The sequence below is a fragment of the Microtus oregoni genome, unplaced genomic scaffold, assembly GCF_018167655.1.
Source record: "Microtus oregoni isolate MIOR12 unplaced genomic scaffold, Mior012 000016F_ref0000370, whole genome shotgun sequence".
Taxonomy (NCBI): domain Eukaryota; kingdom Metazoa; phylum Chordata; class Mammalia; order Rodentia; family Cricetidae; genus Microtus; species Microtus oregoni.
In genome coordinates this window covers 37999177-38025823 of record NW_024543075.1, presented here as the reverse complement: position 1 = coordinate 38025823, position 26647 = coordinate 37999177, and the positions used below count along the sequence as shown (strand labels likewise).

Here is a 26647-nt window from a genome sequence, read left to right as displayed (position 1 = left end):
TCATGTGCTCCCACAGACCTCTGCGGGAGACATTTGAGCAGCACACACAAGAAATTATTTGGGAGCTGAATTAAGAAGGCCTTTTCAAAAAGTTGGAGAGTTATGCTGATTTTATAATGCTAACTTGCTGAATGGCTGGGAAGAAGCCCTTGTAATTCTTTCTTTTATTTATGAGGTTTTTTTTTTTACAGGAGCCAATCCAGGGTAATACTGCTTCTCTATAGTCATATCTCACTGATTTCACAATAGCCCACAAATTCCACTTTAGTTAGAAAACAAGTATATTTGGGCATTTTTTTAAGGATTTTTTTTCAGGGAACTGTCCAATGGTGCTTTTGAAACCTTAAAACCTGTGACATTTTTGTGTGAATGTAATTGTCAATTTTTAGATATCTTAATTGCATTGTTTTGGGTATTGCATTTTATAGCTGAATGAAGTATGTTGTGGGATTGGGAAAATCATTGTTAGTATAACCATTTAAGAAGGAAGAAGAGGGGCTGGAGAGATGGCTCAGTGGTTAAGAGTACTGCCTACTCTTCTAAAGGTCCTGATTTCAATTCCCAACAAGCACATGGTGGCTCACAACCATCTGAAATGAGATCTGGTGCTCTCTTCTGGCCTGCACGCAGACACACAGACAGAATATTGTATACATAATAAATAAATAAATAAAATATTTAAAAAAAGAAGGAAGAAGATTCCTGAGCTGTGGAGCTCAGGGATGCAGAGTTGGTTGTGTGTTTTCAGTCTTCTGTAAATTAAAGATCGATGTGTTCCCAGCTTTCTTTCTTTATATATGTATTTATGTGACTAATATATGTTTATATTCCAACTCTAAATTTGTTTGAACTTTAAATTGTCTTAGATTCTGCAGTAGCACATAATAAATAGAAAAAAGAAAAGTAAAACTGTTTTGGAATTGGACTGTAATCTTACAAGGAAATTTTTTTAGCAGTACCCACCTTATAAATAATCTTATTATTTTCTATTTCAACACTGGTATAGAATTAAAATAACAAAAAACAAAACAAAACATGAGTTTCATGACTTGGGAGTCCCTTGTCAAGATCTTCAAGATTCCTGCTTGTCATTGATGTTATTGCTGGTTTAGAGCAGTGGTAAGAAAGGAAGAGAATGCTTTTTCTCTTTCATAGCTATTGATATTCATAAACCTTGAATAGTAGATAATTAAGAACGATACTGCTTTTATACACATAAATTACACATATTTGCCAACAAAATTAAGCTTGCAAATAGACTTTTAAAAAGTAAAATTATTTAAATGAAAATTAATTTGGTATATTTGAATAAGCCTTCATCTATATTTTGAATCATTAACATTCTTTTCTTGAGGGGAAAAAGCGTGACAGTGTCTCCTTTAGTTCCTTAGTTTATTTATTTTTTCTTGCCCAATTACATCCATTTGTGGAACAATATTAACATTTCTAGCACGTAGGAAAGATTGTTTTTGGAGCAGCTGAACAGTTGGTGAGATTTGGGAAGAATTCTCCCCAGTGAAATATTTCTTCCTGTTGGTATCTGGAAACCTTTGCTTCACCCTGCTGTAAAAGTGTCGCTCTTTGCACTGCTGTTACTGATGGTCCAAAGCATTAAAGCTGCTGGGACAGCACATCCAGGTTTGTAAAGTTGCAATGAAGTATGCCAATTTGTGACACTCCCAAAGTATGCATTTCTTTGAGTCATGCATTTAAAGTAATGCGTTGAGCTGTGTCTGTCGTTGTGAAGCTTAAGAGTATAATGCAACTATCAACAACAACTCAGACTACACAGTGTGTGCACATTCACAGAAATTTGAAAAGGAAGTCATTTAGTGGGACCCTTTCCTCCTGAGGCTCATCCCAAACTCATAATTTCTTTTTGTATCCTTCCCGATCACTTTTTTCTTTGTGTTGCATGTCTTCATAGTTTATAACCTTTAAAAAAGGTAACAGTTTTGTAGCAATATAATTGATAATATAGCCATAGACCAGTACATCTCAACCCTAAGAAAAGCTTCTTCCTGCAGAAGATGTCAACACAGAGACCTTCAACTGGTTCAGGTGCAAAGAATAAGAGACTATGGAGTCTGCAGCCTTAAGTGGGCACGTACATTTGCACTCCTCCCACCAAGGCTCAGGGACTTTGCAGAAGAGAGGGCAGAAAGTTCTTAAGAGCCAGAGGTAGAGGTCAACTTCAAGAAAACAGAATTTTCTGGATGCAGCAGGGCAGTTGTATATATAATCTTACAGGAATTGTGATGATGTGTTCATGAGCTGTGCAGCTTCAGTCCAGACAAAATCCCAGCCTGTAGGGAGTGGGAAGTAGGTATGAAACCCCACCGCCAGCTGAGACTGTGGCTTCTGAAAGGAACTTGATCTACCCACACAGGGTACCACTATTTACAGTAAGATTTTAGAGAAACAGCTACACTGTTTTACAGCATGATTGTATGGTGTCATATAACCACTGGAAATATATGAATGACCCAGTTTTTCCACATCCTAAGCAGCATATTCTCAGATCTGTAAAGGCACCTGAGGATCAGGGTACCTTTACCTGTCAGGGATATCTAAATTAGACATATATAAGTTAAATTTGGACATATAGTTTACCCAAACAGTTACAGCTTACCAACGTTAGTAGAGGCAAGAAGATTAGAAGGAATATCTAGTTTTTTTAGCTGTGGTTCTCAGACAGAGAGTATAATCCTAATCTGTAGAAGGCAGAACCAAGTTTTAACATTGTAAACAATTTAGTGTTTTAAATCAATATCAAGGGGTTTACTCTTAAGTTAAAAAATCTCACTGCCGGTGGCTGGAGAGATGGCTCAGAGGTTAACAGCACTGACTGCTCTTCCAGAAGTCCTGAGTTCAATTCCCAGCATCCACATGGTGGCTCACAACCATCTGTAATATCTGGTGCCCTCTTATGGCCAGCAAACATACAGACAGATAGAGCACTATACATAATAAATAAATAAATAAATAAATAAATAAATCTTTAAAAAAATAAAAATAAAAAAATGTGACAGCTAGCAACATGTGTTCTTGTACATGAATGTAGAGGTGCAGCCTTAATATCTCAGTAAATCTGTGTTGTTATAAACCTTGTTTTTTTATGAACAGGACAGAAATTATACAGAAATACATTGTAAGTCAAAGCATATGGGAGAGGAATATTTCCTTGGTGGGACCAGCACATGTGGGTACCCTTAATAAGGATGGGACTGAGGTTTTGAACTTAACCAAAATGGTGGTTATCTATGCGTTTGTACTTCTTCAGAGCAGTTGTAATCTGGAGTTACAAGTTTTACAGATTTTAAAACATGCGCACAAACACACACAGGCATAAAGCAAGCATACTGTGACCACATTATTTCCATGTATTTATTAATAGATGAACAAAATTTTTCCAGGAAACTGTGTCAGCTGACCAACTTAAAAATCCTGGAGTATGCTGCTGGAGCCAGGCGAGCACACAGGTGGTCCCATTGAGGGCTAGATCAGCAGATGCTGTAAGGGAGAACAGAAACCCAACATAGGACAGAACACCTATGCAAGTCAGAGTAGTAGGGCAGGGGGAACAGATCCGTGACAGGGAGAATCCCAGCATGACCAGATCACATGCCAGGGATGAGAGACAGGAGTGTAGAGATGGAGACAAACAGCAAGAGAAGTGTGTGTGTGTGTGTGTGTGTGTGTGTGTGTGTGTGTGTGTGTATTCCTAACTCTGAGTTGTCTCCGACCCAGGTTTTTATCAAGCTGTGTTCTGTGAAATACACTGATCCAGCATACTTGGGTGGCTGAGAAAGTTTTATCAAGTCAGTTTAGTACATCACATTTGTTAGAGGTTATCCAGGCACGTGGGCATGTAAAGGCTCCGGTTTTTAGAGTAAACAAATTGTCCATGTTTATCTTGGCACCCTCCATAAACGCTTGAGTGTAAAACACTGTAATGTGTAGGGTTGTGCTGGGCATGCTGATCTGGAAAATGTAACAAAAATTATGAATAAGGTTTTCTTTAAAGCTTTTTAAAACTTCAAATAAAATTGACTGCATTTGACTAACTTTTCAAAAATTAAAGCATTTTGATAACTGATGATTATATTTTCTTACAGAAATTATATTTTTAAGTACAGTGTTGATTTTTTTTCACGTGAGAAATTCCTTTTCAGTACTGTGGAGTCTTTAAAGAGAATCTGTAAGACTATAAAAATTGTGCTTTTTTTTGTTGGAAAGGATTTCTTTGTTTTTTATGCTAAACTATGTTTCTTCCATATATATTTAAAAAGTATGTTTACTATTTCAGAGAGCATGACACCAGAAAGGAGGCCTCCCAAACTTGCCTTTATGTCAAGAGGTGTTGGTGACAAAGGTTCATCTAGTCTTAATAAACCAAAGGTTACAGGTATGAAGGCCATTCTTGGTAATTTACATGATAATATGATTCTCCAATATGTTAAATAAGCTATATGTTTTTTGTGTGTATATATATATGTATATATAATTTGTTCCTACACTTTATGTAAACTAAAATTTTATGTACATGATTTTAAGTGAGGATGTAGTAAAGAAACCACCGGAATGGCCAGCCTATGAGTTGTGGAGGGAGATTTTTATTTGGATAAGAGAGAGAACAGCTGGCGGTGTTACACGCCTTCAATCCCAGCTCTCAGGAGGCAAAGGCAGGTGGATCTCTGTGTTCGAGGCCAGCCTGGTTGACAGAGCAAGTTCCAGCAAAAAGCCCTACAGGGGGGAGAGAGAGGGAGGGAGGGAGCTTCTAATACACACCAGAAAAAGTTTCGACCTGTGTTCTGCTTGTTCTGCTGAGCTTTGTCTAAATGAACCTTTAGGAGCTGACTGCCATGCATTCACACGGAGTATCCACAGTTTCACTTGGGAAGAACAAGTCCCCAAGGATGGTGTCATGTACAGCTGCCAGGGTGCAGCTTTTGGGTGCTTTTGCTTATTTTTTTGTACAGCTTTTCTGATTTGGCTTGGGCAGAATCTTCTTTGAGGAGTGAAGACTGCATGCTTGCCACTAAACTTTTTCTCTAATTCATGAACCAGCCAGACTTGGATTTTCTGGAAAGATTTCTGCTGAGAAACTGATGCTAAAATAAGGATTGCTTTCTGACCATCACCAGCTTCAGTTTCCTTGGCTGTGGTGGGTGATACTGAGTTTCCAAGCTGTGCCTTGAGATCTGAGTTCATCTCCAGCTCAAGCAGTGCAGGAGAGATGCTAGACTCGAAGTCTTGTCTTCTTGTCATCATCAGGCTTCCTAGTCTTGGTGCTTGAGCTGATCCTGGCCTTCTCCTGAAAGGAGGAAAGTACCACTGGTCATATGGGTCGTGGGCTGCATTTTCAGGCCATTGACAGGCACAGGCCGAATATTCCACCACATCCCTAACGAGGGCACAGAGCCTTGGAGGTCCAGCCTCCTAAACTACAAAGAACAAGAAATTGTGTTAATAAAATTCTAAGATGTTTATATTGTAAATCTAAAAAAAATAAATTATTTCTTTTGTAATGTTGGGAATCAAAGTCAACAGAACCTTATAAGCTAGGTAAGTACTTTTTTACTCAGGTATTGTTCCAGACACTAAGATTACTTTTTTATTTTTTATTTTTGGTGCTTGCATCAAATCTGGCATCTTAACACAAACTAATATAGGACTCTACTCCTGAGCCATATACCCACCCAAAACCTGAATGTTTTTTTAACTTAATTTGTTCATCAGCTTGTATTATCACATTTGAAGTTTGTGATGGGAAATTATAATCATGAGCCACTTATTAATGGGATGAGTTCTGAGAAGTGCATCATTTGGCAGTTTGTTTTTTTGTGTGACTTTTTAATGAGAAATCTTGTTTGTTCTCAGCTGCTCAGCCTCAAAATAATCACACAGAAACCATATTATTTGTAATACTGTTTGGCCAATAGCTTAAGCATATTTCTGGCAAACTCATCTTAAATTAACCCATCTCCATTAATCTGTGGCTTACCGGGTAAAGTTCCGGCATCTCCTGTAGGGCTATATGGCTTCTCTCTGACTCTGCCCTTCTTTCTCCCAGCATTCAGTTTTCCCCACCTAGCTCTGTTCTACTCTATCAGGCCAAGCCAATTTCTTTATTAACCAATGGTATTCACAGCATGCGGAGGGGAATCCCACATCATGTGACCATCATAGAATGCACCTCACAAACCTTGGTGAAAGAACTTTGTGTATGTCTAGGCTCTATAACACTGCTGGATGTTCTTTTGTTGGCTGCAATGGGGTTTCATCCTGTGGATCGTGACCCCTTCGGGGTTTGAATGACCCTTTTATTGGTTGGGATTTCATCCTGTGGATCGTGACCCCTTCGGGGTTTGAATGACCCTTTTATTGGGGTCATTTAAGACCATTGGAAAACAAAGATATTTATATTACAATTCATAACAGTGGCAAAATTGCAGTTATAAAGTAACGATGAAAATAATTTTCTGGTTGGGGTTTGCCACAGTTTGAGGTATTGTACTAAAGGGTGGCAGAATTAGGAGAGTGGAAAACCACTGTTATATGGTATGAATGATAGAGGTGAAATTCATGAGCCAGTAATTTCATCAAAGTAGAGGTGACATTGAAAAATAGACTACATGGAATGATTTTTTTTTTGTCCAGATTTCTTTAGATAGTCTGTAGTGTCCTGGAACTTGCTCAATAGACCAGGATGGCCTCAAACTCAGATATGCCTGCCTCTACTAAGTGCTGGGATTAAAGGCTCGTGTCACCACTGACCACCAGAATGGTTTCTTAGAGCTTTAATATAAACGGCTAATGTTTATATTAATTTTATAACTCCTACTCTCTTCTGTGTTGACTAGTTACCAAACTTTTAAAGTCGAAGACAATACAATACTATGTATATGTATATTAGTTGTGTGAGCAGTTGTTATACTATACGCATGTTAATTTATTTATAAAATTTCTTTTTGTAACATAATTGGCTTTTTTAAAAAGGAACTTTTCTTGTTCCATAGGATCCACCTCAGACCCTGGAAGTAGAAGCAGATCTGAATTATTTTATACCTTAAATGAGTCATCTGTTGACTCACAACAACAAACCAAATCCAAAAATTCATGCTATATTGATGAAGGTAATCTATAATTTTAGTCCTCTTTATAATGGTACCCTCTGTTTAATATGTAAAGGGAAATGACTTTTTCATCAATATTTGTTAATTTTGGAAACAGTGAATAGATCATAGCTAATATGACAATTTTGCTGAACTAAAATATTAAGCATAGTTTGAACTACACTGTTATTAGGGTTGAGGATACATTTGAAATGTGTTAGTAGTCTGGGTTTTGTTTTTGCTTTGTTTGTTTGTTTTTTTTTTTTTTTTTTTTTTTTTTTTTTTTTTTTTTTTTTTTTTACCCGAGACAGGGTTTCTCTGTATAAAAAGTCCTTGCTGTCCTAGAACTTGCTCTGTTGACCAGACTGGCCTCGAACTCACAGAGACTCACCTGCTTCTGGTTCCTGAGTGTTGAGATTAAAAGTGTACACCACTATGCCCAGCAGTTTGTTCTTATCTCTTAATACATCTGCTTAGGATCAACTGTTTCTAGAAATGAAGTGACTCATTTAAAGCCTTGCTTATCTTACTTTCTTTAAAACACACTACCTTTCCTTGTTTCCTAGATATCATTCTCCTTTCATGGATTTATTTCCTTCATCTGTGCAGGTTAATTACCTGGACATCCTTCTAGTTCCTCCAGTTCAATGGTCTGGCTGACTGCTCTTCACCTCTTAAACTGAAATCTTCCCTCCTGCTGTACTCACTCACTCTCTTAGGTTAGGTTAAGTGTCCCTGAAGTGGTTTTGGTTATTTGCCTGTATTTTCTATAAGTTCCTAGTGCTTCTACACTGCTTTGTATGCAGTAGATTCAGTAAACTAAATGAAAATATAGTGTTCTAAGTCTCTAGGATGACTGCTTATGACATGGATTCAGTTATAAGCTAAAACACACAGTACAGTCTACAGTTGGATACTATAGGTTACATATATACTTACACAGAAAGTGACCTGAGTGGGTATTTGCCACATCTGATTCTCGCACTGAGTGGGGTTTTGTGAGCATAGGCAGCATGACCTGCCTCTCTCAAGAATTCATTCATCCTGGGCCGGAGAGATGGCTCAGAGATTAAGAGCACTGACTGTTCTTCCAGAGGTTATTTAGAATTATTATTTAATTTTTATATCCCTTCATACTAATTTCTAACTTAATCATATTATGGGAAAGAATATAATCCATGTGATACTGACTGGACTTAGATGACCAATGCTAGATTACTGAGACAGGAAACTGGAGGTCGAGAAGAGGAGCAAGAACATTATTCAGAGCCAATGAGTTTGCAGTGCTTTCAAGCAGGCTTGCAAAAGGATCGTGTGATCAGTTAGACTATAACTTTGTATTGTTTTTAGAAGATGCAGTCATATTTAATGTTCTTGAACAGCCTTTTCTAATTAAGGACAATTTTTCATAGTTGCAGAAGACCCTGCAAAGTCACTTACAGAGCTGTCTCCAGACTCTGGACATTCATCACCTCCACCACAACCTCCTTCCATGAACTCCTTATCCAGCGAGAACAGATTCCATTCTCTACCGTCCAGCCTTACCAAGATGCCCAATACTAACGGCAGCATTGCTCACAGCCCACTGTCACTGTCAGTGCAGTCTGTGACGGGCGAGCTGAACAGCACGCCTGTCCAGAAGAGTCCACCTTTACCCATCTCCTCTGGTAATGCATACGGCCTAGAGGTGGGCTCACTGGCTGAAGTGAAAAAGAATCCCCCATTCTATGGGGTTATCCGTTGGATTGGCCAGCCGCCTGGGCTCCGTCACGTGCTAGCTGGGCTGGAACTGGTAATTTATTTTGGCTTGAAATCTACAACTTTTCTTCATGGGTTTTAAAACTAGGTTTTCCTCTATTAGATAATTTCTTGGGAAGTTATTTTTTTCTCAAAAAAAAAATCCAGTAGTAGAGGAAATATAGTATTGCTTACCTTCACCCTTTGCCATTGCTAAGGCTTCTTGCCCACTTATTCCTCATGTTTGTTTGTGATCAAGGAATAGATTTATTTTTGGGCTAGAACATGTGGTCTCCACATACAAACAGAATGCAGCAAAGAAAGCAGTTCAGTGACCAGTTTTCCTTCTTATTCTTTAGCCTCCTCCCATTGAAGTCAGTTCAGGGATGTGACTGACTTTAAAATTAATCATGTTTGGAGTCTTTGGGAGAGGGGAAGGTTTTATTTTTGGGTCTAAAAAAAGTATATTGTGTGATATTTCATAACCAGGAGGGAGAACTTGAATAAATTTAGCTATTACCTAAATATGGTTTTTAACTTTTTTTCACTTGTCTTCTTGCTGTTGAGGAACTAGGTAATTTATCTACTCCTGCCCCTTGATTTTAATACTTTTGAAATGGCTCAGGGAAACTCAGTAAATCAAGGAAGTTCTAAGCATGTATTTTGAAGGGAAATGCATCAAATACTTCCCGGAGGGCTAAAGAATTATTTTCTTAAACCACCAGCTGAGGGCCAAAGCACCAGTTAGTCAGTCCCTTTTCCTTCTTGCTGATCTGTTCGGAAAAGATTTGAAAAAGAAATTCAGAAAAAGTGAAAACTCCATAGCTCTTCCCGGTGTAACACATACCAAAACCTTTCTTTTTCAGGAGTATGAATGTGCGGGCTGTACAGATGGCACGTTCAGGGGCACGCGCTATTTCACCTGTGACGTGAAGAAGGCCCTGTTCGTGAAACTGAAGAATTGCAGACCCGACTCTAGGTTTGCGTCCCTGCAGCCTGTTAGTAATCAGATTGAAAGGTGTAATTCTTTAGGTAATTGGATACTTTTAATTTATTTACCCATCTGGAATGACTGTTTCTTGCTACTTTTTAGCATCTGAGGGTGACAGTGTTTAAATGTTTTATTTACTTGCCAGTGTTCATCAAGTTTCGAAGTTGGTAAAGATTCTTACTTGGTGCATAAGAGAGTTGTCCTAAGAGGAGATATGTTGAAAGAAGAGTTAGGAAAAGTGTTTAGGGTCTAAAGACTGAAAGGCGGTGTTTTTTTCTTCTCTTTTATTGATTATAGACATTAAATTTTTGGCAGTTTGGGTGGTAGAAATGAAAATGTGGTCCCTTTAGCAATAACTTCCCCCTCCGCATCTTTTTAAGTACCTCATTTTGGATGTCCTTATGAAGAAATCTGATATAGTCTGGGGATGCAGTTGGCTTGACAGATGGAGGACAATTCTTCTCATTGTCACTAGCTTGCTGATGCTGGCCTTTCCCTTAACAATAGTGAGAGTCAAGCAGGGGGAAATAGGGAAAACATCTTTATGAAAAACATTTTTCTTAATGTCGAAGAGTATTTTGGAAACTTGTTTTCTTTTTATACTTGATATTAAAACATTTTGGACGAGTAACAAAATATTCTTTGACAGGTGCTTAATTGATTTAATTTTCTAAACTCTATATGACAGGAATGATGTTGAAAGTGAATAATCGCATTTTATTAGTCCAGATAAATATCAGTTAACTAAAGTAAAAAAAATGCAGAAGATGCCAAAATATACTTTAAATGATATATATGTACATGCATATAAATATATACTGTCATGATTTAAAAGAATTATTTTTATTTTTTTTATCTTTTCAGCATTTGTAGGCTACTTAAGTAAAGTAGTAGAAAAAAATACTCCACCAAAGATGGAAAAAGAAGGTTTAAAGATAATGATTGGAAAGAAAAAAGGCATTCAGGGCTATTACAATTCTTGTTACTTGGACTCAACTTTATTCTGGTAAGTTCCTATTTTCTGCAGTAAGTGTAAATAGTGCTGTGTGGGGGAGAGGGGAGACATGTGTGTGTGTGTATGAAAGAAGGTGCCAGATGCCTTTGAGTAGAGAAACTGACAGAGTTAGAAAAGATCATGAGATTTGGTCCTTAGTGACTAAAGAATTTCATATCCTATTCCTAGATCCAAAGCACTAATATAAAAATACTGCAGTAAATAATGAGTGAACAGATACTCTGAGGACATCTGCCTCCAGTGTAGATGATGGCACGTGTGCCAACATGCAGCAAGCTATTGGCATTGCGTGCTGCGTGTGTTCTGGAATATCGAGATGATCATAAAAATTCTTAATATTAAAAATTACTTTCCATGGGATCACTGTTGCCCTCCTTTGTGTAGTTTTCCCTAAAGTGGATCAAGTTGAACAGCAAGGATCATTAGGCTGTGAAGATTGAATCTGTAGCCGTAAGGGTTGTGCACTGCCAGTTAAGTGGATCTGCCACTCCGTAGGCTGTGCCACAAGAGTTAGGAAGTTAGTATGGAAGTTAGAATTTTAAAGGAGAGAGCAGAATAAAGGGTCTTTTCGTTGGTGGAATACTTTTGATTAAACAAATAAGCAAGCATTACTATAATATTCCTTAGATTTGCTGATAAAAATTTATTTTAACTAAATTTATTTTCTTTGATACCAGCAAACTTTTATTGCTAATCACTCACAAGTTATTATAAGGAAATGCCTATCTTATGATAATGAGATGAATTTGCCTGACTAGTCTAATCTGGTCTTGACCAGTCTCTGACTTTCTCCCTATGTTGTCTGTGTGTGTGTGACCGATTTCTAGGCCTCTCTTGGTTTATGTAAACAAGCTTCTTTCATAATGTTCTCTGGCGTGTTTTCAACCTTCACGTGTATGGTGCAGTCTTGGTGTTTCTGGTCTGGATCTGCAGGGTCTCCGGGTACTGAGCACAGGGCCTGTGTGGTCTGTCCATGAGTTCTTAGACCAGTGGTTCCCTACACTTTTTTTTTTTGCTGTATATAGCTTTTATTTTATTTTATTTCCATTTTTTTAATTGAGAAAAGGAGAAAAAAAACGAGTTTCCACCTCCTCCCAGCCTCCCATTTCCCTCCCCCTCCTCCCACCCTTCTCCCCCTCCTCCCACCCTTCTCCCCCTCCTCCCACCCTTCTCCCCCTTCCTCTCCGTCCGTATCTAGGAAGGTGAACACCCAAACTGGCTAGGCTCCCACAAAGCCAGCACATTACGTAGGTTCAAAACCCCGTGCCATTGTCCTTGGCTTCTCATCAGCCCTCATTGTTCGCCATGCTCAGAGAGTCCAGTTTTATCCCATGCTTTTTCAGTCACAGTCCAGCTGGCCTTGGTGAGCTCCCAATAGATCAGCTCCACTGTCTCAGTGGGTGGGTGCACCCCTCGTGGTCCCGACTTCTTTGCTCATGTTCTCCCTCCTTCTGCTCCTCATTGGGACCTTGGGAGCTCAGTCCAGTGCTCCAGTGTGGGTCTCTGTCTCTATCTCCATCCATCACCAGATGAAGGTTCTATGATGATATGCAAGATATTCGTCAGTATTGCTATAGGATAGGGTCATTTCAGGTTCCCTATCCTCAGCTGCCCAAGGAACTAACTGGGGACCTCGGCTTGGGCATCTGGGAGCCACTCTAGGTTCAAGTCTCTTGCCAACTCTAAGGTGGCTCCCTTAACTAAGAATTGTGCTTCCGTGCTCCCCTATCCAACCTTCCTTTATCCCAACCTCCTTTTTCCCCAAGTTCCCCCCATTCTCCCCTTCTCCCTTTACTCTCCCCATCTCCCCTTACCCCCATCCCACCCCACCCCCAAGATCCCAATTTTCTCCCCGGCAATTTTGTCTACTTCCCATAGCCAAGAGGACAACTATATGTTTTTCCTTGGGTTCACCTTCTTACTTAGCTTCCTTGGGATCACCAATTGTAGACTCCATGACCCTTGTTTATGGCTAGAAACCAATTATGAGTGAGTACATCCCATAGTCATCTTTTTGGGTCTGGGTTACCTCACTCAGGATAGTGTTTTCTATTTCCATCCATTTGCATGCAAAATTTGAGAAGTCATTGTTTTTTACTGCAGCGTAGTACTCTAATGTGTAGATATTCCACACTTTCTTCATCCATTCTTCCATTGAAGGGCATCTAGGTTGTCCCTTTGCCTCTTCCTACTCCTTTAAGAATCTTTCTCAAATATTATTGTTTTTATAACATGAGGAAAATATTCTTTTTTTTTGCAGCTTATTTGCTTTTAGTTCTGTCCTGGATACTGTGTTGCTCAGACCCAAGGAAAAGAATGATGTGGAGTATTATAGTGAGACCCAGGAGCTACTGAGGACAGCAATAGTTAATCCTCTGAGAATGTAAGTAGAAGACATGTGTTTTGTCTTTAGTTGGTGTTCTGTTTACTGTTTTCTTGTATAGTAATTAATTTATGCTCTGGACTCATGTAGTAAAAAAAAGAAGTTAGTTCTCATGAAATACTGAATTTTTAAAACCTTTGTTTTTCGTCCTCTGTTTACATGTGTTTTAGTCTGGGCAGTGCAGACTGTAAAATGATGGGACTCATTTGGAGTCATGCACTACAAATTTATCCCTTTGCCTCTTTGTCTAGTACATGACATTGCACTAGAAACAAGTGAGTATATTAAAGTGACATGGTGTTTTGTTTGTTTAAAAGAATTTATTTATGTCTTCTTTTACTCCTTTACTAAGGTAGTTGTAAATGTGCAGAAGACCATGTAAGAAGACTTTGATACATGATGGTGATGTGTGATGACTTCACAAAGCATTTATGTGATGAAGAGTTAGGTTAGCCAGTGATCAGGAAACAGATAGCTCAGGGACATAGAGAACAAACTATGCAATTTAAAGTCCAACTGTGATCAATTTAAACTTTGTGATACACTTTTCTTAACAGTGAAAATAAAAATTAACATACCATATTTAAAAATAACAAAATACGAAACTATAAGGAGTATTCCAAACGACGTACTGTGTCACATAGCTAAGAAAGTAAATTAAAAGTGAAACAAATTTCTCTAGATACTTGTTTGCCTTACTTTTCTAATCATCTTATCCTTTAATTATGTGCTTTGATTTTAATATTAATTATTTTGTCTTACACAAATTTTAAACTCTCAGATTTTTCTTTCCCTATGTAAATGACACTAGAACAGCACAGGTCAAATCTTAACTACAAGGCATATTATCACAACCTCTTTCTTTTTAAAATACTGTCAATCCATCAGTAAACGTTTTTTGCATACGATTGCCTAACTAGTCCAGAATCATAGTTATTCTAATTTTGTCACCAGTCTATAGAAAACACTTGCTGCATGGGCTATGAGACCAAGGTGCATCTTGTCAGGCATGGTGGGATATACCTGTAATCTCAGCACTTGATAGCTCAAGAGGCTAAGGCAAGATCAGTAGCTCAGAAATTTGAGATATATTTCTTGTGTCTGCAAATGTCATATCTGTTGTTTGGACAGAGGTTTTGCTTTCTGTATTATTGGAAGCCCCACAGGTAGAGATCCTGTTTTGTTTGTTTTTTTGTTGTTGTTAGGTTTCTTTAATCTCCTTTTGTATTTTTGGTGCCCTACATATATAGCATTACACAAGTGGTAGGTGTTTAGTGTTTGCTGATTGCAAAGAGCTACCAAGTAAGTGGATAGTCGCTCTAAAAAGCTGGTACACAGTATAATTAGCTGGCTCTGACTTGTTCTTGTAAGCCCATAGTCAAACAAAGAGAATGTCATAATTATGTTGACTGTTTGATTTCAGACTTTAGATTTTTAGTATCTCATCAGTTCCCTTTTCCATGTCTCTTATCCTGTGTGTAAGAAGGGCTTTCTCAAATTTGGATATCCTGTTTTATAAAATAAGTGTTTTAATATAATAAGCAAATGCCATTTAAAAATTGCTTCACCCAGGCTTCATAAAAAGTTCAGAATTGTATTAGTACATGGTAGTTATTTTTAAGGTGTTTAATAGTATCTGGAAACAATTCTGATTCTCAGGCTTTCACTTTTCAAACTTCTGTAAGAAGCCTACAGTTGTTTCTTAAAAATAAATGCCTTGTCTATTGTTTTTTTTAACATGTTAGAATTGTATGAAAAGTACTTGATTATTAAGATGTGCCAAATGACTCACTGTGCCAGTGTCAGTTAATTCATTTTTATCAACAGATATGGATATGTGTGTGCCACAAAAACTATGAAACTGAGGAAAATACTTGAAAAAGTTGATGCTGCATCAGGATTTACCTCCGAAGAAAAAGGTGACCCTTTTAATTTATAATATATGCATTGAAAATAACTTGAAAGTTTATCATCTAGTAATATGCTAAATTATTTCCTGAAATATACCTATTTAGTTTAGAGGATTAAATTTAAGTTAGAATTATTTGAGAGGGCTAGGAGTATACTCAGTGGTGGAGTATGTAAGAGGCCTTGGGTTTGATTCCCAGCACTGCAAAAATATGAAAAGTTTTTTTTCTATGTGACATGCATATTTCTCCTGATTTTGTGATTCTTCTGAAGTGATGTGATGTGGAAGAAGTCTTTAAGAGGCCAGCCGGCTGGCTCTACAGAAGATGACCAAGTAAAGAGCTGTCCTTGTCCCCAGCAGGGCTGTTCGGAGCTGCTTCTCTTCCTGTGATAGGGAGCGTCCCCAGCACTCAGTTTCTCACTGTGCTCCCTGTTGAAAGGGGCTGTGGAGCAGTTGGCCAGCACTTCTGTCTGCTCACAACTGAAGAATTTGCTCAGATTCAACTCCTGAATTAGTTTGTTAACAGTATACTATAACCAGCTGTGGCATTTATACAAAAGGCTGTTACTAAAATAGAAGAAAAAATAGGGCATATACCAGGTATATTCTACTGAACCTCCCAAAAGACGTAAAAATGATTTCACTGTGTGTGAATGAGTATATTCTGTTAAATAGGGCATCATGACAACAAATGAAAAAGTAATGTTTTATTATAAGTTTTCCCTTGTCAGGAGAACCTGAAATAACTAAACTTTTAATTAATATGTCTCTCTTAAAGAATAGAATGGTTTTTAAATTTTCTCTGTGATTCACTTAGGTTTTTTGTTTTGTTTTGTTTTCTCCTAGATCCTGAAGAATTTCTAAGTATCCTGTTTCATGATATTTTAAGGGTTGAGCCATTGTTAAAAATAAGGTAGGTCTCAAGCTGTCTAGAAGCATTTCAGAAGTAGACCTTCTTTTACACTGCCATTGCCCAGTAGCTAAATGTTGCTAGCATAGATGTGGGTTTCACTAGCTGCTGTCCTCTCTCTGAGCTACACTTAACTTCCAGGGCACAAGTGAACCTGTCCTTTTAATTAGCCCTAATGACAGATGTACCCACAATTTAATTACTTATGAAATTGCATGTTAATATTTTTGAAAGTTCAGTTAGTGAACTTTTAAAAGGAATCTTATTCTAACTGAATTTAAAAAAAGGAAAAAAAAAACAGTGAGAGCATTATTTTTGGCTTCCCATAACTTATAGTTAGCCTTAAGTTAGCTCTTTCGTTCTCAGTTTAGATCTTCCTTCTCCCCATGTTGAAAGAATACGTGAGTTTACTGCCATACAATTCTTAGTGAGATGTTTGAAATGTCTGCGCTTCCCAGGTCATTTGAATGGTGGGCCCCTCTTGGTTTCAGTCTTGGTTTCTCTGGTGAAAATCTTAGGAGTGTGCTGCCTACTTTCTTAAGAACCCACACTGATGAGTTCTCTTTCCTCTTGTGTCTAAGCAATGCAGTTTGAACCAGGGTTAAACTGATTGTGGGAGCAAGGAAAGTATCATAGTTAAAGTTTGGTTCTCTTCAGAAATCTCTAGTGAACTGGCATGATGCATAAGCATGGGGTGTACATACTTATTAGCAAGTCCAAGTTGGTAATCGCTTTCTATGTACCTAGAAAATCCAGAGAATTATCTACAAAGATTTAAGGAAAGAATTTATTATAGTCTAGCCATGTAAAAATTAATCATGAAAAATCAACAACATTTTTTTATTCCTTCAAGCATATAGAAAAAGGAATATTTTATGTTTTAGGAAAGAAAAATAAGCAATCATTGTTTTCAAAGATAGAGTTAAAAAAGGTTTACACTGAGCTCCAAGGCAGATTTGATTAATTAGTGAGAAAGAGTAAATAATTAAATATGTTAATTTTTTAGTTTGTTTTATTCTTTTAATGATTTTTACATTCCAAGTACAGTTTCCCCTCCTTCTTCTCTTCCTAGTCCTTCCCTCCCACCTTCTCCCTCTCCCCCCATCCTCTCCTCCTTCATTTCTATTCAAAAGAGGGCAGGCCTCCCATGGATATAAAGCAAACATGAGGCTCAGAGTGTGAGGTACAGTCCATCTTGGTGCAGTTGTAGTGGGACTGTACCTCAGCCAGTGTCCCCGCTTCTGCAAGGGAAGCAGATGGAGATGAATGCAGGTGCTCAGCTCACTTTCTCCTTCTCATTCTGGGGCCCAAACTTGTGAAATTGTGCTGCCCACATTTAGGGTGGATCTTCTCACCTCAACCCAATCAGAAAACTTTTTTACAGTTATGTTTAGAGGTTTATCTCATAGATGATTCCAGATCCTGTCAAGTTAACAATATTAACATCACAAGACCACTTATTGTCAACTTGATACCCAAATATATCATTTAAAAATACATTTAATTTTATTTTTAATTGTGTTTATGAGTTCAGTGCCAACAGAGGCCAGAAGAGGATGTCAGATTTCCTTAAGCTGGAGTTACAGGCAGTTGCTAACTACCTGTTGTGGGTTCTGGGGACTGAGCTTTGGTCCTCTGTAAGGGCAGTGTGCTGTCTTAACCTCTTGATAGCTGAGACATTTCCTACCACTTTGGGTTATGAGCCTTAGTTTTTATTTTTTTTAATGGCTGAATTCTCTCTCTCTCTCTTAGGCCCCAAGTTTTTTGAGACAGGATTTCTTTGTGTAACAGTCTTGGCTACTGGTTGTCCTGGAATTCACTTTGTAGACCAGACTGACTTCAAACTCACAGAGATCTGCTTGCCTCTGTCTCCTGAGTGCTCAAATTAAGTGCATGCTTCACCACACCCGACCTAAACATATGATTTTAAAGCTATTACTTTCTACTCTTTGTCCCGATAGGTTCTTGGTCATCTTTAATGCAGAATACATTCATTCTAACTTCAGAAGTTTCCATAATTTTTAATGTTCCAACACTGTTCAAAAATAGTCTTTTTAACCATGAGTTCCTGAAAAACCAATAAACAAGTTTTGTACTTCCAGCTTACAGTGGCACAGGGTTGGTTCTCATCCCAAAAGGAAGGAGTTGGGGGCAGAGCAAGCAAAGAAAGGCCAGAGCAAAGCAAGAGTCACAAGAGCATCAAGGCAGGGCGACCCCGGCTCCCTGTGGCTGGGCAGGGACGTCACAAGCTTCACACACTCATCATGGAGCTGCAGGGTTTTGGAATGAGTATAGGACCTCAGGACTCACCTATTATGGTCCAAACCACACCAATCCATGAATGTTTTTATATTCATGTTTGTAAAATGTCAATATCCACTTTTTAAATTTTACCAAATTTGTATTCTTGTGCCCTTGGATTGTCCCTGGTGGAAAATACAACCCAACTAGCATGGCTTGGTACAGTTTCACAACTTGGTTATGATTCTGTAGGTTTCCAAACTTCTAAAACACTAGCTGTGGGGTTATTTAATTATTTTTATCATTTTCTAAAATTTTCATAACCCCCATATTGTATATTGAGTATGTTTCCCCTGTACCTCCATCCCTCTGTCCCTTTCCATGTCTCCCTCCTCATAGTTCCTTTGTTCCGTAGGCAGCATCACATCTACTTTCATGTCATATACAAATTAATGCTTTTTGTCTCTCTGTAGAAGATCGAGGAACCATAAATGAGAGAAAGCACACATTGTTTCTCTTTATGGGACGGGTTTAATTTGTTTAGTATGTTTATTTCCAGTTGTATCCATTTTTTATGACTGACAGACTTTGTTCTTTATGGTTAAAAGGACTCCCCTGTGCATATGATTTGAAGAGTGATTTTTGTTGTTTTGTTTTTCGTTTTAGGTTTGGTTTGATTTTTTGAGACAGGTTTCTCTATATAGCCCTAACTGTCCTGAAACTTGCTTTGTAGACCAAGCTGGCCTCGAACTTACAGAGATCCACCTGCCTCTGTCTCCTGAGTGCTGGGATTAAGAGTGTGCACCACCATGCCTGACCCTGGAAGTGAATTTTAAGTGGCTGTTGTTCCTCCCAGTTTTCTGCTACAGTGTTAGGACACTATGTATCTCTTCCTCCATTAACTAGCTGCAATGCCTCCTCCTGGCCATCCTTGATTTTTCTGGGTATGATTTTTTTTTACCTCCATTATTTTTGTTTTCTCGTCTATGCTATTTTTAACTATGAATTTTTTCTATGACTTTTTCTATGATTTTTTTGTAGTCATCAACAACCAATTAAAATGTTTTTCTAGAATAACTGCTAGTTTCTTGAATTATAATCTGTTCTTCTTAGCTTTGAGTTCTCAAGAGTGCTGTAGCTAGTTACCAGATTTTATATTTTGTAAATTCAGGACATAATTTGCTTGGGACAGCTGAAGATCACAATAGGCTGCTCCCTGAATTACAGAAGTTTTGTAATTAAAAACTGCTGATAGTTTTTTTTCTAAAACTCTTGAAATCTAGACATACATTTAAATAATCTGATTCTAAACCCAGACACTTGGCTAAAAAAGATAAGCAGTAAGCTGAAAGATGAAAAACAATTTTCTCAGTAGAGTTAGTTTTAATGGTTACTAGTAAGCTGGTAAGGGAAGGGAGATGTTGGACCCTCATGTTTCACCGTGACCATTTACCTGGTGTTTGTCAAGTTGGTGGGTGAGCATCTAAAGAGCTGCTGGTAGCTGAAAGCCTAGAGGATAGTTGTTAGGGTTCCTGGGAGTCACACCTTGCCCTGCTTTGACTTGCTAGGAAAGTATCCCTCCCTTCCTCCCTCCCTCCCTCCCTCCCTCCCTCCTCCCTCCCAGGGCTTTTATTTTAGGAAGTAAAGAAGTTTGATTTAGAAGGTCTAAGAATCCGTCACTGAGGCATTGTAGCATTTGTTCTAGTCAGTAAAAGCAGTGCTCACAACTGTCTGTAACTTCAGTTCCTGGTGACCTGACATCCGTGGTAAAACACCAGTGTACATAAAATAAAAATTAATTTTTTTTTAAAAAAAGTAGCTGCTACTTTCTAGATTTGGAGGGAGAAGAACTGATTATTGTTCATATAGTGTTTCTTGTCTGGAATATTATTCTACATTTTTCTTGTGATGGCAAGAAAACTTTCGAATAATTTATAAAGAAGGCAGAAGAACTAATTTATGAGGTCTTCTGCATAAGCACATTTACTATATCATCCGAATCATTGTCTTTCACCTGGTGTGTGGACAATCCAAAGCTGGACACGAGCATTATGATGCTGTGTCCTCAGGTCTGTCAGACGCTTCATACTCGATTCAGGCATTTGGTAGACGGCTTATATGCATTTCTTCCTGTGTGCTCCCAGATCAGCAGGTCAGAAAGTCCAAGACTGCAACTTCTATCAGATCTTTGTGGAAAAAAATGAGAAAGTTGGAGTTCCTACAATTCAACAGTTACTAGAATGGTCTTTTATCAACAGCAACCTGAAATTTGCAGAGGTTAGTGATTCTAATTGTACTTGTACTGCTACTTTATTTTGTTTCTTATCAATGATAGATATTAAACTCAGGCCTTTTGTACACACTACCCCAAGTGATGCCTCACTGAACCACACCTAGCTATCACTGTGCTTTAACCAAGAATAGTTTGAAGAATAGTTAAGAAGACACTTTTTTTTAAAAAAAAAAAAAGGTATTCTAACTTTGTTCTTTTTAAAGATAGCCACTTAAGTTGGAATGTTTTGGATTTGGGTTGCAAAGGGAACAAAAGCTAATTTTTAAGTTTAAAGTAGCTTAATGCAAAGATATGTGTGCATACATGTTTATGTTTTCAGTTGTCATTTTTCCCATGCATAGTATCTAAACATGTCAAAGGTAATGTTATTTTTTCTCCCTCTGTTAAGAAATAAAATACCAATAAATTCTTGTGTATGGGTTTGCTAATGAATGCAATAGAAACGTCTCTTTGACTGTCAGAATGTGTGATCTCTGCAGTGCATGCCGTGGTCTGTTTTATCATGTTCGTCTCTGGGGGAGTCTGGAAAATCTGTAGCTTATTGCTGCTCTGCATCCACACTGCACATTCACAAGTGGGCTCTGCTTCATGGGCCAACAGCCCTGCTGAAACCACTACTGGGTTTGACAGCTATGGCTATTTCAGTTTCATAGGGAAACTCGTTAGTACAGGGGTTAGGACTCAAGGCTTTGGACATGCTAAGTAAGCGCTATATTGAGTAAGTCCCCAGCTCCTTAGGACTTTGGTTTCTAAAACTATGTGTCTTTTTTTAGGCACCATCATGCTTGATTATTCAGATGCCTCGGTTTGGAAAAGATTTCAAAATGTTCAAAAAAATTTTCCCTTCTCTAGAATTAAATATAACGGATTTGCTTGAAGACAGTAAGTATATAGTCCTTTCTTTGTTTTTTGTTTTGTTTTGTTTTAGAAATAGTTGGCCTGGACTTTTCATTAGTTATGGTTATAGTACTTCTGACAGGTAATTCAGTATTTGAAGAGCTTAGACATACTAACTCAATAATTTGACTGCTAGAATTTATTCTAAAAAAAAAAGAGGTAAAAATAAATAATTTAAATGCAAATTTACTTACTATCTGACAAGAAATTAGAGACAAGAAATGTTAATAAGAGGGAAGTGGTTAACTGGATTATATGTCTAAACAATAGACCTGTGTGAAAACATTGTTTGGTAGTTATAGTGGAAGGGAAAGCATCGAGAGGCTAGATGAGAGAAGCTTGAGACACACGTGTACCTGGGTGCACATACTTATATAAATATTCAGACGTAAAATTGTTACAGAAAGTTCATAATGGCAGTGATTGTTACTTACTGACTTTAGATCATATGTGCTATTAGTCTTCAATACTTACTTTATATCTTTGAACATTTCATGACCAGAAGAACAATTCTAGAATAGGTTAACAAAAATGGTTATATGAAAAAAAAGTCCTTAAAAATACTACAGATACAAAAAAAAAAATCCAAATGAAATTTTAAGAGGGTCAGAGAGGACTAGGCCTTTCTTCTCCCCAACCCCCAAGCATTCTTGTTTTCAAAGTATAGCTTTTATTTTTAATGACAGAATGTTTTTTTAAAAAGGCTTCTTCCTTCCCTCTTTGCTTAGCTCCCAGGGAGTGTCGCATCTGTGGAGGACTTGCAATGTTCGAGTGTAGAGATTGCTATGAAGACCCCGACATCACAGCAGGGAAGATCAAGCAGTTCTGTAAGACCTGCTGCACTCAGGTAATCAACACTCACTGCACCAGTCAGAGTCAAAGGGCATTTTAAACATTCACAGTAAATGTTATTGCTCATGTCTCTTCTGCCGGTGTGTGTGTGTGTGTGTGTGTGTGTGTGTGTGTGTGTGTGTAGAACTTGGCTGTGGTGGTCAATGAAAGTGATTAGAGTCTACCCTTGAAACATGGCATTTAGCTCACTTGTGGCATTTTCTTCATGGTCCATTTTAGGTTCACCTCCATCCTGAGAGAATGAATCATACCTATCACCCAGTATCACTTCCCAAAGACTTGCCTGACTGGGACTGGAGACACGGCTACATGCCCTGCCAGAAGATGGAGTTATTTGCTGTTCTCTGCATAGAAACGAGCCACTATGTTGCTTTTGTGAAGTATGGGAAGGATGATTCAGCCTGGCTCTTCTTTGACAGCATGGCTGATCGAGATGGTATTTAAAACTTGTCTTTTGGAGGGAGATGCTTCCTAGTGAGAGAACATGTTTGTGGTAATAGGGTATTTTGTGAGCAGATTCTTGAAAGGATACCACAGTGTGACGGACTTTAATCTTCAAAGGGTATTACTAATTCTGCTCCTCAAACTAAGGAGCAATAATGTTGTGCCATCTTGGTCCTTACGTGGATTTGTTAAAGAATCCTAGCCATAATCCCAGACTTGGGAAGTAGAGGATTGTGAATCAGAGGTCAGTTTGTATTGCATAGTGAGAACCTGTTTCAATTTGTCCCACCTCAAAAGAAAAAAAAAGATCCTAAAATTTATTTAGAGCTGATTTTACCATCTTCTTCCTTGCATTTTTATGTACAGTAGAGTAGCCATTTATTGAGGACATAAATGCCAAACTCTGTGGGAATACTTTGGTCATGGAAATCATGCCTGTTTTTCTATTGTCTAAGCTAACGTTAAAGGTGGTGAAGGTTGCATGGTTTGTATTTAACTCAGTCTTCCTGATCTCATGCATTTTATTTCAGGAAGAAACCTTTACTCATTGAGATGTTTTTAGGAAGCTTAGTCATTACTTAGTACACACTTGAGTGACAGGGGTCTTGGTAGTAAGGTACTTGTCACAGTACCTGTCCATACCCCATTTACTCTACAGCTCTTCTTCCAAGCCCTAGTTCCCCAGGTCTTCAGGTGTGACACTTTAATAACCAGAGGCACCGAGTGACAGCTTCTTGACCAGAGGCCCAAGGTGTAGACCAACAGTTCTTCATTTCTGCATAGCTCTGATGCCTGAGGGCACAGCCCACCCCTGTGTGTGCTTCACTCAGCATTAGCAGCATAACTTTTGGGAACGCACCTGGGAGAGCAAATCTGATCATCAGAGCACATGCGCGTTCTGATGATTAGTATCTAAATCAGCCGTGCTAGAGGTATGCAAGTATGTTCTTAAAACATAGGGAAACAGTAGCGCTCACAATTGGCTTCTTGTGGAAAAGTGTCAGGCTGCTAGTGTCTGGGAAGGACAGAAAAGTCTGAGGGGCATAGAGTAGCAGCCTGCAAATCGGGACTACAGCTTCTCCTAAGTGCATGTCCTTTTACCAGGTTTTTTTTTTTTTCACTTTTTTCTGCTTGAACCCTCTTAGAAGCTAATAAAAGGAGACCGTAATTCTAGAAACTGAAAGTCAAAGTTTTGTTGTTTGTTTGTTTTGTTTTGTTTTTGATTCTGGGAGTCAGTCTTCACTAAATTCTAGGATAGTAAAATTGTTCTGGTGGGACAGGCTGCCAAGAGGACTTAGAAGTTTGCTGCCCTAATGAGAGCTCTCTCTCTCTCCCCAGGGGGTCAGGATGGCTTCAACATTCCACAAGTGACACCCTGCCCTGAAGTGGGAGAGTACTTGAAGATGTCTCTGGAGGAGCTGCACTCCTTGGATTCCAGAAGGATTCAAGGCTGTGCACGCAGACTTCTTTGTGATGCGTACATGTGCATGTACCAGAGTCCAACCATGAGCTTGTACAAATAACATGTCATCTGAAAGGGGCAAAGGCCAAGCACAAAGCTTAACACCTTGTTTCTTCCAGCTGGCACCCATTGCGGGCATGGGTGTCTTTTGTGTTGATGGCCCTTTAGCAAAGGATTCCTGTGTTTTTAAACAAATTACTTTTGTGTTCTTGAAGTATTTAATAAGCATTTTGCACTCTAGGAAGTATGTTTTGTTGGTTTTTTTAAAAGTTTTAATGAAGTTTAGTTTAAATGAAGTTAAGTTTTGTTTTCTTTAAGTTTATTGAGTTTATTGCATTGATAATATAATATTTTTGGAAAGATACAATTTTAATTGTGACGTCTAAAATCTTTTAGTCCATTGAGGATGTAAGTAAATATTTCTTCTTATGGACCAAGGATATTAAATCATTTTTCTTTTTTGAGTGCCTTGAGGAAGAAATAATATGGTTTTACTGAGTCTGCTGGTGGGTGGCCTTAAATGGCATTACTTTATCCTCAAGAGTACCGCAGGGTCCTGGCCACTCTCCTGGCAGTGCTGACAGTTTAGTGTCAGATTTGAGTTCTCATTTTCTTCCCAACGGATTTGAGGGAGAAGGGCTGTGGATGTAGGGATTTTCCTTCCAGGCACCGTAGGCCTCTGCACAGTTCTCTTGTGCTTTTAAATTCTGTTGATGTTCACTACTTATTCATTCTAAAGGGATTATGCAGGAGATGCAACTGTCTTTGCTTTTATATTATGAAATAGCCTTGTATTGTGGGATGTTAACTCGGGAGAGTCACCCTCATACTCAAAGTATTCATTAAAAAAATCCCCTGATACTCCCTAGGGGGTGTGTGGTTATTATCAGGCTGACCCAAAGGAACACATTTTGTATTCCATTTCCTTTACTGGTATCTTGTTAAAAATTTTTTGCCTGAAGAATATTGTTTTGTTTATGAAAACATGAATAACATTGTATAAAACAGTCCCTTTCTGTCCGAATGCTCCAATGTAGCCTTAATTTTGTTAGAGACGATTGAGGTGCTGCTATGGAAATAAATGTACCATTACTATTTCTGTATCAGTAAAACGCAGTCTTTATGGTTCTTTCTCTTTGAAAAAAAAATTTCTGCCTCCTCCCAGCCTCCCATTTCCCTACCCCTCCTCCCACTCCTCTCCCCCTCCCTCTCCAGTCCAAAGAGCAGTCAGGGTTCCCTGCCCTGTGGAAAGTTGAAAGTCCTCCCTCCTCCATCCTGGTCTAGGAAGGTGAACATCCAAACTGGCTAGGCTCCCACAAAGCCAGAACATGAAGTAGGATCAAAACCCAGTGCCATTGTCCTTGGCTTCTCAGCAGCCCTCATTATCTGCCATATTCAGAGAGTCCGGTTTTATCCCATGCTTTTTCAGTCCCTGTCCAGCTGGCCTTGGTGAGCTCCCAAAACGGGGTGAAAACTATTATGTCAGAAGGAGAAGGGGGAAATGTGGGTACAACAGACACTGGTCATGTGCATCGTTTTCAGAAGGACATAACTGTACAAAGCAGAATCTAGGAGGAGGATGAAGTAAAAATACAGTTATAATAGGATTTACACATTGCTTACACTTAGAAAACCCAACAGATAAAATGTATAGATAGAAATAGAGAAGAAATACACATGAAATTTACAAATTTGTTCTAAAACATACATGGAATAGTCCATCTTATACTGCCCCCGTTTCCTTCCCTGAGACAGGTCTATGTAGCCCAGGCTAGCCTTGAACTTGAAGAAACTGCCTGCTTTTTAGTCTTCCTGGTGCTGTGATTACATTTGCCCCAAGTTCTAGATTTCTTTTGCTTTTTAGTAGAACACATATAAAAAATTAATCCAGTCTGTGTTTTCAAAGAACATTCTAGGACAATTTATAAAAGTGGAAATTTTCTAGGGCATATTTCCTGATTGCAGCTTATGATAGAAGAAGGGGGATGGGAGAAACAAACAGTAAAAAGAGACTCCATTCAAAGCCATTTAATTACTTGGAAATTACAAGGAATAATACAAAGCAGTCTTTTACTAAAATGTAAATGAACCTAAAATTACCAACCTCACAGAAAGCAATAATGGAGGAAACTCCATACAAAACATACGCGATGCTTTATCCTTATTGGAAATTCATAGCCTTAAATTATCCCTATTGGGAACTCAGAGCCTTAAATGCTTTATTTTTTAAAAGAATATAGAGAAAAATAAAATTCAATTTAAAGAGTTATAACACCACCAAAATTAAACAAGCAAAATATTGGAAGAGAAAATAAAGATCTAAATTAACAAATAGGAGGTAAGGAGGAAAGCAGGAAGGGCAGGTCGGCTGACATGTAAGGATGCCCGCACACAG

General features: G+C 38.3%; 1 protein-coding gene across 1 annotated transcript in view; it reads left to right on the top strand.

Annotated features, from left to right (window-relative positions):
- Positions 1-24313, top strand: part of LOC121457367 (ubiquitin carboxyl-terminal hydrolase CYLD-like) — a 32655-nt gene extending 8342 nt beyond the window's left edge. Inside the window, exons 5-17 of the mRNA XM_041666038.1 lie at positions 4310-4408; positions 7023-7139; positions 8531-8910; positions 9722-9887; positions 10711-10852; positions 13122-13244; positions 15072-15163; positions 16000-16066; positions 20449-20581; positions 21371-21479; positions 22223-22341; positions 22566-22782; positions 24129-24313. Of these exons, the coding sequence (XP_041521972.1) occupies positions 4310-4408; positions 7023-7139; positions 8531-8910; positions 9722-9887; positions 10711-10852; positions 13122-13244; positions 15072-15163; positions 16000-16066; positions 20449-20581; positions 21371-21479; positions 22223-22341; positions 22566-22782; positions 24129-24313 (1949 nt within the window). The remainder of the gene's footprint in view (positions 1-4309; positions 4409-7022; positions 7140-8530; positions 8911-9721; positions 9888-10710; positions 10853-13121; positions 13245-15071; positions 15164-15999; positions 16067-20448; positions 20582-21370; positions 21480-22222; positions 22342-22565; positions 22783-24128) is intronic.
- The last annotated feature ends 2334 nt before the right edge of the window (positions 24314-26647 follow it).